The following is a 13,253-nucleotide window of genomic DNA, read 5'->3' on the forward strand; positions in this document are numbered from 1 at the left end:
GTAAATGGAAGTATGACTGAGAAGGTTAGCATTAAGAAAGGCACAAGACAAGGATGCCCCTTGTCTCTGCTATTATTTGTATTGACACTGGCAGTATTAAATAAAAACATCAGACAAGATACAGAGATAAAAGGTATGGAAATAAAAAAAGGAAAAGTATAAATTACAGGCATTTGCAGATGACTTAGTTTTTATTTTGGAAGATCCACAAGAAACAGCGTCTCAATTAATAAAAAAATAGAATATGGAGAAGTGGCAGGACTGAAAATAAATAAAGAGAAAACTAAGATTTCCAGGCCTCCCTCACTCCGAATCGCTCTGTTCTCTGCTTCCTGTCCTCCATGGAACCCCCTCATATCTTTTGATCTTGCTTTGTCTGCTGGGTCTTTCCCCCCCATACTAGGTACCTGCAGGACTTTTATTGCTCCCCAAGTTTCCATAAGGGTCGGGCCCCTTCCCTACCTCCATCACCCTTTGTGCATTTATCTTTTGAGGATTTTTCCAGGGCTTCTGAGCTTTTTGCATAGCTGTGCAGATGGCATTAGGAAAGCAGGACTTTTGGTGAAGATGGCTGTCTGATGACTAGATCAGGGAGGTTCCCTGAGGGGGTTTTCTCTGGATTATGGTGTTTTCAACTTACTAACAAAAGGAACAGGCAATCCTTCCTTTTATTATGACTCTCCTGCATTAGGGAGAGTGCTAGAATCACCCCACATGACCTTCCATACAGCAGAGGCCTGCAGGAAGCCTCAGGAGCCGTGTTTTGAAGCAGTCAGAGTGCCACTCACTTCATTGTTGGAAAATCAGCCATTTTGGAATTTGTTTTTCAAATGGACACTAAGTCAAAACTTTCATTTCTTAATCGCTTTCTGGAATTATTATTAGCTAAAAGAAACTCTTTTAAAGTCACAGCCTAGTGATTCTTTTTGAGTCTATCAGATTTTTGAGATTTCTTTATTGTTAAACAAGGAAGAGGTTTTCTGGAGGCCAGACAAAATAAGGAAGTATAAAATAAAAAGGCTGAGTGATTGTTGTTGACCACAGCTATATTACAGCACTTGATAGAAACATTTTAATGGAAAAATTCATCCTCCATGTTATCATATTTTAGAAATTTTATCACATTCTAAATATGCCTCAAAAACATAAATGAGGCCAATTGTTGCATTAGTTAGAAATTCTTGTTCCTTACTATATTTTCTCTACAATTTAGATCCGGCCTCAGTAGAATAATGTAGCATTTTGGGAAAAAGATACAAGCCAAGAGAGCAGCCCCAGATGCCAAAATGGAGAAGATCTCCACAGCCACCATGGACTTCCCTTTGGTGCTCAGGTAGGTGGGTAGGAAAGTGATCCAAACACTGCAAAAGACCAGCATGCTAAAAGTAATGAATTTGGCTTCATTAAAACTATCAGGCAATTTCCTAGCTAGAAATGCCACTGTGAAACTGATGAAAGCCAAAAAACCTAGGTAGGCGAGGACAATGTAGAACATTAAAGCTGAGCCTTCCTTGCATTCCAAGATGATTTCTCCAAATAGGGAGTTGAAGTCCAAGTTAGGAAATGGAGGAGAGGTTCCCAGCCAGGTGGCACAAAGAACTGCTTGAATCAGGGGACAAGCTAAGACAATGGAGTTGGTCAGTGGTTTTCCTAAGAGTTTCCTTGTCCTGTTCCCTGGCTTGGTGGCCATGAAAGCCAGAACCACCATGACAGTTTTTGCCAACACAGAGGAAACTGCAAGGGAAAAGAGAATTGCAAAGGCAGATTGTTGGAAGAGACAGGTGACCTTCCCTGGTTGACCAATGAAGAGGAAGGAACAGAGGAAGCAAAGCAATAGGGAGACCAGGAGGATGTAAGTGAGGTCTCGGTTGTTGGCCTTGACAATTGGTGTGTCATGGTGTTTATAGAAAATCACCAGGACTGCAGATGTGATCACTGAGAGAAAAAGAGCAAGAAAAACTAAGATGTATCCCAGGGTGTCTTGATAGGCAAGGAAGTGGACCTTCTTGGCAATGCATTGGTCCTTGTCCTTGTTGGGAAATTGGTCTTCTGGGCAGGTTTCACAGTGAGCTGCATCTGAAATCAAAAATCTTTGTCTAAGGATTTATTCAGCAACTACCATGCACATTATCCCCCCCCGCATAAATGATATGAGTGTTGCCTTTCTCTTAATGACCTACCCACAAAGGGAGTGATGAAAGAATCCACTGAGCAATTTATTGGGCATCAAAAAGAGCAAATCATCCTTTCTTTATGATGATCCTGGGGATAGATTAGCCAGAGACAAGGATTCCTTCAGTACCAACTATCCATCCACTGCATTTCCAAGAATAATGTGGGTTTTAGTTTGAGATTACTGCCTGTTTTTTCCCCTCACTTTATACTGGAACCCACAGAAGAAGAACCAATCTGTTATCCAGGAATGCTGTTGTTTTGTTTATGTGTACATTACCCCTGCCTTAACCTCTTTGCTTTGTAAACTGAAGATTTGTAATCTTCAAATGTGTTCATTCAGATGTTTTTGATCCCTCCTGCTCTATCAAAGGAACACAGATTGTCGAATGTCCTCTTTCCCTGGCAGGTCTATTTCCTCAGAGGTTGGTAGTGTTGAGGAAGGAGCATATTCTGAATAATAAAAATTAAAGTGTGGACTATACACCCCACTTCCTCAGGAAAAGATTGGAAGTGGGTTTCCCAATTGGATGTGAAAGTAGAAAAATAAATTCATGTTGGGGACTCATAAATTGTGCCTTCAAAGTCCCCTTGCTGAGGGCCAGGAAAGGTGGCCTCTGTGGTCAGGGGAGTTTAGATCTCTGTTGTGGCCCAGCAGGAGCTGTTGGAGCTGCCACCAGACTCCGACAGTGAGGGGCCCTATGAGTCGGCTCTGGAGGATGTGGAGGACCCTGGGCAGGGTTCTGACTCTGAGAAGGGCGCAGAGAGGCTGGTTGGCCATCAGGAGGTGCCTGAACCTTGGACCAGTTGGGAGGAGACAAGGGAGAGTGATCCGGATGCCAGCAGTGAGTTGTTCCTGGATGCCCGGCACCGAAGAGCTAATAGGCATCAAGAACAGTTGCGCAAGTACAGGAGGTAATTGCACCCAGCCGGTGGTCATTAGGCTCCTCTCCAGACTATAAAAAGAGGGGCACACGCCCCTCTTGCAGAAGTCAACACATTGACTAAAAGTTGGAGAACTTTGGTAACTAGCTTGGCAGGCTGGATTGCTGCCAAGGTTTGTCTGAGTTGCTGCCAAGGTCCTTATCTGTTTGTTATGCTTGGCTTTCAGCCACCAAGGTTTTGGTTTCTTGCTATTAAAGTACATTCCAGTTATGCTTGCCTCGGCATTCGTTACTGGATGGAGGAGCAGGTCAGAACAGATCTCTAAACTGAAAGTTCTACTGAAAAGTGTGAGTGCCTGTCAATCTTATAAAAAATGATACAATAACAAATATATATATTGATTTAATGAATGTCTTCCTTGATTATAGAAGATGAACATTTGAAGTCTGCTCTACCTGTCTGATTAGAAAAGGTCCCTTCTGGACAAGCATCACATTGGTAGCAGCAAACTGGCTGGCCCTCTGGAACTCTTCTCCTCTCTCCTGCATGGCACCTCTTCATGCCACACCTGGCAAAGGGCACCTTCTGGAAGAGAAAAGAGAAAGACTTGAGATGAACCAAGCATTGAACCTGCTGCATCCATTCTTTTCCCTTTCCTATTTCCCTTTCTTATTCCTACTTCTATGATCAGAATCTTTTCTAAAGAAATACATTGCCACTGTCTATCAGAAATCAGGAACAGTCCTGGGGTAACCAGGCCAGGGGCATTCCTGACACACCCATAGATGTGGGAGATTGGATGGGGAGTCTCTGCCTGCACAGGAAGGCTTGTGATGGGATGAGAGGATTTCTAAAAGAAAGAACTGTGATGATACAACAATGGTCCATGGAAATAATTGTTGCTGGCTGTAATTGAATCCTATGTTTCAAGGAAACAGTGTTCCCAAGCCTAAACCTTTGTGGAATGACATTCATCAGAGCTTAAATGTGTTACATGCATAGGAGATTTTTCACCAAACGACTGCCATAAATTCTGACTTAATTGATAATTTTTCAAGTTAGGAAGATGTTCTGCATCTCAAGAAGAGAATGAATCTTTCCCTGAACTTACAACATTTCCTTTCAGCTCACCTTGGTGGCCCAGATGATTCCATCAGATTTAATGGTGAAATTCTGACCTGGGGGAGCCTCAGGATTTACATGCCCAACTCTTATGGGGACAAAGGATCTATTGGGGAAGAGAACCCAGTTGAGAAGATCATAACGAGCAGATCCCAGTCCATCTTCTGAGAAGGAGACTTCATCTCCAACACTGTTGTTGAACTGGATGGTCCTCAAATAGGCAAGAATCTGAAAGAAAGGAGACTTTCAGTAATTGGAGTATTTGGGCTAGATGACCTTCAATGTCTATTTCAATACTGTGATTCTGTTTCTATGATAACCACCAGACAGAGCTACAAATGAGACATCATGGCTTCTATCATAACATGATGGCCATCTTGCGAACATGGGTTTATATTTGATAAATTAGTTCCATCTCTTGATGGTGATCTGAGGAATTAGGTTTATGTAACTGTGAAACTAAAAGTTTCCCCTTTGTCATGGTTTCCATCTCCAATTTCACCAAAAAATAAAAAAAATTAGTTCCACAATCTAAATTTAATTTTAGGCTTTTCCCCTTGTGAGGCATGGCCACATAGACTTTCAAATAGTTACTTGGCCCAAGGTCTTGTTAACTGATGAATTAATGTTTGAAATGAATAAATCATTTCTATTAGAACCATGGAAAATTCCACTGGTTTTCTCCAGCTTATTGTCAAAGGCAATGACAATAAGGATCCAGCTGGAACCAGGTTTGATCCACTGGGCCCTGTGGAAGGAAGCATCTGACCTGGTTGGTCACTTTACTATTCAGAGAGGTCCAACATTTTAGCCTTTTATGCAGGGAATCCTGATGAATTTCAGACCAGGAACCCATCAGGATCACTTTGAATCTTGCTCTGTGCTGTGGTTGTCATAGAAACAGAATCACAGTATTGGAAGGGACATTGGAGGTCTTCTAGTCCAACCCCTGCTCAAGCAACATACCCTCTACAGATTTAGACAAGTGGCAATCCTGCCTCTTCTTCAATGATTCCAGCAATGGGGCACCCACGACTTCTAAATGTAAACTGTTCATTAAGAAAGTTCCCCTTAGTTCTACGTTGCTTCTTTCCTTGGTTAATTTCCATCCATTGTTAATCTGAAGCTCTTTTCACACAGCAAGCTGAGTAGCACAACAAATGGTAAACTTAAGAAAAAGGGCAGGGTCTCAGATGAATTGCTATGAGAGTATGAAGACATTTAATCAGGAGCAGAAGAAATTCATATGGGGAGCTTCTGAACTAAGCGGACTGAGTCAAAAGCCACAGAAATTACCTGCCATGACTGGATGTCTGAGATCCTCTTTCCAAGCCTCATTGGTCGGACTCTGGATCCATGCATTGCATGTAAAGCGTGTGCCAGAGCATAAATGGCATTGTAGATATTGTAACTTTCACCTGTCATGCTTGTTTCAAAAGTGTAATTGGGCAGATTCTGCAGATTCTCCTTTCCCGTACATTGTTTTTCCCCCTTTGGAGGGATCTTTCCTGATTTATGGATCTTGCAGCCAAAGACTCTTTCCCACCATTGAGGGAGAAAGACATCTCCTTGGGGGTTCAAGGGGTCTAAAGACAGGAGGAACTTGCTGAATTTAGAGACATCCCCAGAGTGGTCCCTAAAATGCAGGACCCCATGCAAAGTCTTTATAAATTGCAATGTTTCTTCAGGTTCTTCCACGCCAATTTTCCAATGTGAAGTGAAGATATAAACTTTAATTAAGGATACTTTTCTGAGTTTTCCAAAATAATGCACCGTCATTATTACACTACTGGTAAGAGTGAAGTCTCCAAACACAATAAACACTTCTGCTTTAGACCAGGTATGAAAATTGAGAATTAACTTTTTCATAATGATTTTCATACTATCCAATTTCAGCATTAGAGTGAAGGCCAGGCAGATCTCCTTCTCCTGGAGCATTGGCGTCAGAGTTGAAATGAAACATTCCCCATTGTCATCTTCAGGGGCAAAAAGCCCAACCCAGTTCCACTGGAAATGCAGGAGCAGCTGGACTAAACCCACATACTGAGGAGATTCCTTGGGATTAATCCGGAAGAAGGAAGGATAAACTCTTCTCTCTCCCTGAGAGAACTCAAAGCCAACACCCAGCTGGAGAAAAAGAGATTCTTTTTTTCAAAGACAAAGTCAAAGTTGTATGCTGACTTTAGTAGTGACCATTGTGTGGTTGATGGCCCTCGCAGTCACACTGACTCACTTTGACTGGCAAAATTAATCTTCTTTTCTTCTTAGCTATTTTTTAAAAAATATTTTATTTTGTTTGTACAAACTTCATATCTTTGCAACACATTACATTTTTTTACATATCTGTTGTGATTTTTTTTATCTATACAAGTAAACCTTTTATAACTATAGCTTTGTATATTTGTGCATTTACATTATTTCATACATTGTTTTCATTCTATATATAATAATCTATATATTCTATATATGACAATTTTTACTACATTTAAGTCATTTTGTATAATATTTATTTGGTATAGTCTATCTCATATTTCTATCTTTTAAACATTTTCCAGTTTTGTAGTGGTCTATTGATTTGTTAATCTTTTTTCCTTTCTTTTTTGCTCTCCTTCTTAGCTGTTTTCATTGGTTGTGATACATTGGAAGACAAGAGAAGAAACCAACAACCCGATACATCAAATAAATGACACTAAAATGATGGCTACCCTTTAAGAGTCTAAAGTTCATTATATGCTCCCCAACCCCCCCAAAAACTACCTTTAGTTTCATCTTTGGCTTCTCTGTGTGCTTTTGATCTTTGTCTATTCCACACTGTATCCAAGAGAGCTCTCTTACCTGTGGGACCTTAAAGATGCTGAAGATGGAGTCCATCAGTTGTGAGGATTTGGCACTGAGACCACCAATGACCGACAGCAGGATGTCCGGATGATCACATTTGTAACCTGGAACCACTTGGCCTCCTGAGGAGAGCATGGAGAGGCTGTCTAAGGAAATAAATATCTCCCTCTGGAAATTGCCATAGATGTGGAAGCCAAGGGTGATGTTGGGGAGCAGAAGAAAATCCGTATTGACTTCGGAGACTGCAAACATCAATGCAAGGAACTGCTGGTAATAACTGGTGATGATTCTGTAGTGAGAAAAACATTGGAGAACATGACAGGAAATCTTGTGCATGGCTTCCCTCTTCATTTTTGTGGTTTATCATCTTCCTGATGAAGAGACTGAGAATTCCAACCGATTTTAAGAGCTTGGTAATTTATTGAGAAAAGCAGAACATGTGGACTAAATCAGGGCAGTACAAATATTAGAAGTATTTCTGAAAAGAAGTCCCTAAATTTAAAGCAAAGAGAATAATTATCATGCATGTTTTCCCTCCAGCTGAAACTTACCCAGCATTGAAAGGAAGATTCGGTCTATTAAAGTCTTTGACAGGAGTCTCTAAAATGCTTCCCAAGGGCAAATTCCCACCAATAATGAGATCACCAGGCCTACAGTAGCTTTTATCTAAGCCGATAAAACTCCTGCACACACATATGGTGCGTAGCCTTTTCAGTGTAGTTGGAGCCAGGAGCCAGAAGAGCATCAGCATCAGCATCAGCATGACTCCTACCTGTCATTCTTATCACCTTCCCTCCTAGAACAGAAATCAAGGTTTATGCAGAAACTGATTTGAAGGCTGCTTCTGAAATCTCACTGGACCTTTAGCAGAGCAGTCACCACCTGTGCTACCTGAATGGCACCAAGAGAAATTTATATCAACAATGCTTCTTCTTAGCTGTGTTTGGGCTGTGACCATAGAGGAAAAAAAGTCATGTGAGTCTCTTCAACCCAGGAGTGAGCTCGTTCCAAGACAGCTAAAGTGACATGTTTTGCCCCCGCTTGGAGAACTCAGACATATATTTTAAAGCAGGTTTTATCTTAGAAGAGATAAATGCGTGTCAAGAAATCCACAGGGGATACCCAAAGAATTACTGTACTTCTGATAATTGCAAGGGAAAGCAATTGTTCTACCCAAGTAGCAATAGCTTCTCATACACCAGAACGAAAAAAACAGCATGTTTGTGTTTCTTGTAATGCACAGAGCAGATGGAGTCATGGTGAAGTTGTGAATTTGACCTCCATGAAACTGACCTCCTGCATACAAGATGGAGTTTGGCTTGGGCCATAGTTGGTCAGCTAGTATGAGTGCTAATGGGGGGGTTTGTTGGCACATGAGAATCAGTTATACTTTTGTAACTGGGAATAACTAGTTTATTTGTGACCGCAGAGTAGCAGATGAAATTAGAAGCGGGAGGAACAGAGAATTTGTGCATCCTGTTATGTGGTTCTCTCCTTCATCCGAATTCAGTGTTGGTTGGTGGGAAGAGATTGAGCCCAATCCACCATCTTTCAGAGTGTATGAATAAGGCCTTCTCAGTTGACATCAGGTATCTTTCTTAGGCTGATGATATTCAGTTGTTCAGTTTTGCCCTCATGGACGAAGGCTGCTTTTACAGAGGGATAGAATCAAGACCATGCGAAGCATTAGTGCCACTTTATAATACCTTGTTAAGAAGACACTTGGAATACTGCATCCAACTTTGCTATCACATAAAAGAGATACTGGAGCTCTAGAAAGAGTGCAGAGATTAGATGGCTGGAGGCTGAAAACTAAGATGAACACATGCAGGAACTCATGCCCTAAAGGTGCTTTTTCAAGAGGCAACTGGACTTTCTGGGTTTTTCTTTGAAGACATTTGAGGCTTCTCTTATCTGAGAAGCTTCTTCAGCTCTGACTGGATGGCAGGGAATGGAAAGATATGAATCCAATGCAAGGATATAGAACCTTCCATTCTCCACCATCCAGAGTTGAAGAATCTTATTGGATGAGAAAGGAAATGTCTTCAAAGAAAAAAAATCAGAAAGTTCATCTCTCTCTTGAAAAACCACGTTTGGTACAACCATGACCTTGATGACTGAGAATCTCCATAGACAAATAACAGATTAACAAAGTTGGTAGGGACCATTTAGGTCATGTAGTCCAACCCCCCATCCAAGCAGGAGACCCTACACCATTTCTGACCATTGGCAGTTCAGTCTCTTCTAGAAAGCCTCTAGTGATGAAGCTCCCACTACTTCTGAAAGCAACTTCTCTTCCATGGGTTGATTGTTCTCACTGTCAGGAAATTCCTCCTTATTTCTAGGTTGAATCTCTCCTTGTTCAGTTTCCATCCATTATTCCTTGTCTGGCTTTTAGGTGCTTTGAAAAATTACTTGACCTGACCTCTCTGTGGCAGCCCCACAAATATTGGACGACTACTATCATGCCTCCCCTGGTCCTTCTCTTCACTAGACTAGCCACGTCCAGTTCCTGCAATCGTTCAATGTATGTTTTAGCCTCCAGTCGCCTAATAATCTTGGTTGCTCTTTTCTGCAATCTTTCTAGAATCTCAACATCTTTTTATAGTGTAGTGACCAAAACTGGATGCAGTATTCTAGGTATGGCCTTAGAAAGCCTTTATAGAGTGCCATTAGTACCTTACTTGATTGCACCCCTCTGTTAATGCAATTTAGGATTGCATTGGCTTTTTTTGCTGCTGCCACACACCGTTGGTTCATATTTAATTGGTTGTCCAGTAAGACTCCAAGATCCCTCTCACAATTACTGCTATTAATCCTGGTTTCACCCAGTCTATATGTGCATTTTTGGGTTGTCTTTCCTAAGTGTAAGACTTTACACTTACGCCCGGAGTCCTCTGGGATTGGGTGGCCTATAAATCTAATAAATTGAATTGAATTGAATTTATTTTTCTCTACATTGAATCTCATTTTGTTAGATGGGGCATAGTGTTCAAGTATTCAAGATGCATCTGGATATATATTTTTAATATTTATTTTTTTCCAAAACAAACACAACACATAAAATCTTCCTTCCTTACATACTGTAGAAAGTGTATCACTTGGTTACAAAAGGTTTTCATGCATCTCTTCCACAGTCATCAGGCATAATTCATATTAACTCAAGTATTTTAACTCAGATATTTATACATGTTACCCTTGTACCTCCATTTATATTTGGCTATAATTATTTAAACATCCTTCATCATAAAATATACCGAAATTTAATACATAACCATATACTGGCATTTCATTTAATATTTCTAAAATCCTCAAATAACACTGAATCCTTATGTCCTGTTCTAGTTAAACGTCCATAATATTTAATAACAGACTTTTCTAATCCTCCTTTCCAAATCGCTGTTGGCAATTTTCATCTAGTTTCCTTATATTATACTCATATATATGTATATAGGTTGTCATCGTTATCCCTCCTTTATTTGACTATATCCTGTATCATAACATTTTCCCCCTAATAATCAAAACTTAACTGTATCTAACTTAGTTCTTTTTATTCACCTTTGTATATAATCCAAAAGGATTTCTAATCTTCCTTTCATGGGTACCATTCAATATTCATATCCAATTATTACTTATCATAACACTACACATTGTATACATTATTATCATTATCGATTATTTGTTTAATTATATCTATTATTACTAAATTTCAGTATGTTTAGCTAGTTTTAAGTGATATTATTCCATCTATCAACCTGTATCTTTCCAATAACAAAACAATCTCATATCTTCTGCCATTTATGGCATCAATCCTCTAGTCATCTTCTTGATCAGCTTTGTATAGACTTCTCTTAGCAACTCCTTGCTTGTAAGATCTCTCATATAATCTTGATGCCCTCTTTCTGTTTCCTTGTTCAGTTTGTCTTTGATTGTCAGCAGTGTTATCAAAACTTTTGCTAGTGGAATTTCTTTCTTTAGGTCCATAATGTTATCTTCTTCTATCTGTTGGCCCTTGAAGTATATTTCCTCTCCGTTTAATTCCTCTTTCTGTATTCCATTCTTTCCATTTTCAGGAACAAACCAATTACCATAGATATCAGCAGGTTTAGTCTCTTTATATTCATTTTCCACTTCGGTGTTTTGAGTTTCAATCACACCGTTTTGCATTTGATGAACATTTTCAATTTTTTCATCTTATTTTCTTGTTATGTGTTCTAAGTATTTGAATTGTTTTTCTTCTTTATTTAATAATTTATGCAATTCTGAAAGTATGCAAAATCAAGACCTCTATTTTTTCTGGGTATTGTGTCATTCTTGACAAGCACAGCAACCTTAGCTTGAAAGATTTCTCCTCTCTGATCAAATTTCAAAGGGACATCTGTGCATTCTTTTATCAGTGTGTAGCCAAAACAAGGCCTTGAGGTGTCAAGTTAGCAATCTGTGAAAGAAAAGAAAGGAAGAAACGTTCCGTTTTGAACATTTAAAGAGTATTCTGCTGCTTTTAAGAGCGTAAACACTCTTAAAGAGTTTCTTTTTGTATATAGCCACAGTTATAAAGAGGAAAGCTTTAATCTGTGAATTACAGAGAGTCACAAAGAGAGACGAAGAAAACTTAATATTTGTCACCGGCTTGAAGATATTCTCTTGCTTCTTTCGAGGATTTTGCGATATCCCCGAGATCAGCAAGACGTAATCTTCCTGTTCACAGTCTCTTCGGGATGGTTTAGGTCTGTTGGGGCCACCCAGTGGCAAAAGTATTGGCTGTGGTCTCAGAGCATTGAGACCACACAACCATCTCGTCGTGACATTGGCTCCTCCTCCCCAAGATGCATCTGGATCTTGAGCCTATCATCTAGGGTGTTGGATATTCCTGCCAGCTTCGTAGCATCGGCACATTTGGTAAGATCCCCTTCTATTCCCTCATCTAAGTCGTTTATGAAGATATTGAACAGTACTAGGCCTAAGATGGAACCACTACTTATTTCCCTCCATGTAGATATAGTACCATTAAGGATTACTCATTGAGTACAGTTGGTAGGCCAGTTACAAATCCATCTGATGGTGATACTATCGATCCCACTTTTTTCTAGCTTAACAAGAAATAGGTTGTGGTCTACTTTGTCGAATACCTTGCTGAAGTCTAAGTATATTATGTCGACAGTATTTTGCTGGTCTACTACTTCAGACTAATTTAATGTAATTTAGATTGCAGGAACTGTGTATGCCTAGTCTAACAGAGATGGACATGATAACAGTCTTCCAATATTCGAGGGACTGTCACAGAGAAAAGGGGGTCAACCTATTCACCAAAGCACCTGTAGGCAGGACAAGAAGCAAAGTTGGAACTTTATCAAGGAGTGATCAAACTAGAACTAAGGATAAAGTAGAATAAAATATGGATTAAACATATAAGAATGAAGACGTGGCAAAAGAAACAGTTAGAAGCTTGCTTAAAGGGACAAGGAAATGTCATCAGCCTCTAACCACAAGATGTTCTAACCGATGTCTCTATGTCAAAAGTCCAAACCACAAGGTTCAAATAAAGTTTCCCAAAGACAGGTAGTCCATACCTGTGTCCCAAGACAAAAGGAGAAGTAAGATCCCCATCTACTTAAAAGGCTTTCCCCCCAAAATAATCAATCAGAAATGAATTAAGTATTTTCGTGTTGCGCTGCTTTTGAGAATGTATAAGAACACGTGCTTCGATAATGAAGGTTGTTCAGAACTTGCAATGCTAGCCACGGGCTAGCTTTCTGAACCTGGCTGCCAAATAAACTTTTCCTGTATTCTGAGAAGTCTAAAGCCTGTCATTTTCTGCAATAAGGAGACATTTCTTGACAACGAGGACAATTTATCAGGGGAAGGATTGCCCTCAAGAAGTTGTAGGTGCTGCAACACCAGAGGCTTTTAAGAAGGGGCTGGACAACCTAAAATGGTATGCGGTTGTGTAGCCCACCTGCTGCCAGCAGAACTGGCAGCAGACTCAGATGAAGAGGAGGCTGGGAAGGAACATGGGCCAGTCCTGGAATATGGGGAAGGCTCTGATAGACGCTCTGCTTCGGAAGCAGAGATAGAGCCAGGGCCGTCCAACATTCTCCAGCTACCTTCAGAATTGAATATAAGTGGGGAAGAGGAACAGCTGTGGCGTGTTCTAGATGGGCATATGTGCAGAGTTGTCTGGGGAGAAGAACAAATGAGGACCATGGGCCAACTCGGGAAGAAAGGGGATGCGGAGC

The 13,253-nt window shown here is 40.3% G+C and overlaps 1 protein-coding gene across 1 annotated transcript; it reads right to left on the minus strand.

The window, feature by feature from the left end:
* Positions 1–1,078: 1,078 nt before the first annotated feature.
* LOC148049887 (vomeronasal type-2 receptor 26-like) lies at positions 1,079–7,780 on the minus strand. Its single transcript, XM_087705090.1, has 4 exons — positions 7,569–7,780; positions 7,015–7,306; positions 5,970–6,186; positions 1,079–2,076 (listed from the first exon to the last, which is right to left on the minus strand). Exons 1-4 carry the CDS (start codon positions 7,778–7,780, stop codon positions 1,172–1,174), a joined length of 1,626 nt encoding a protein of 541 aa, XP_087561216.1. The 3' UTR covers positions 1,079–1,171.
* Between the last annotated feature and the right edge of the window lie 5,473 nt (positions 7,781–13,253).

This window comes from Thamnophis sirtalis, unplaced genomic scaffold (genome assembly GCF_051295495.1).
Source record: "Thamnophis sirtalis isolate CommonGarterSnake01/CBP01778 unplaced genomic scaffold, rThaSir2_p1.2 scaffold_1, whole genome shotgun sequence".
Taxonomy (NCBI): Eukaryota; Metazoa; Chordata; class Lepidosauria; order Squamata; family Natricidae; genus Thamnophis; species Thamnophis sirtalis.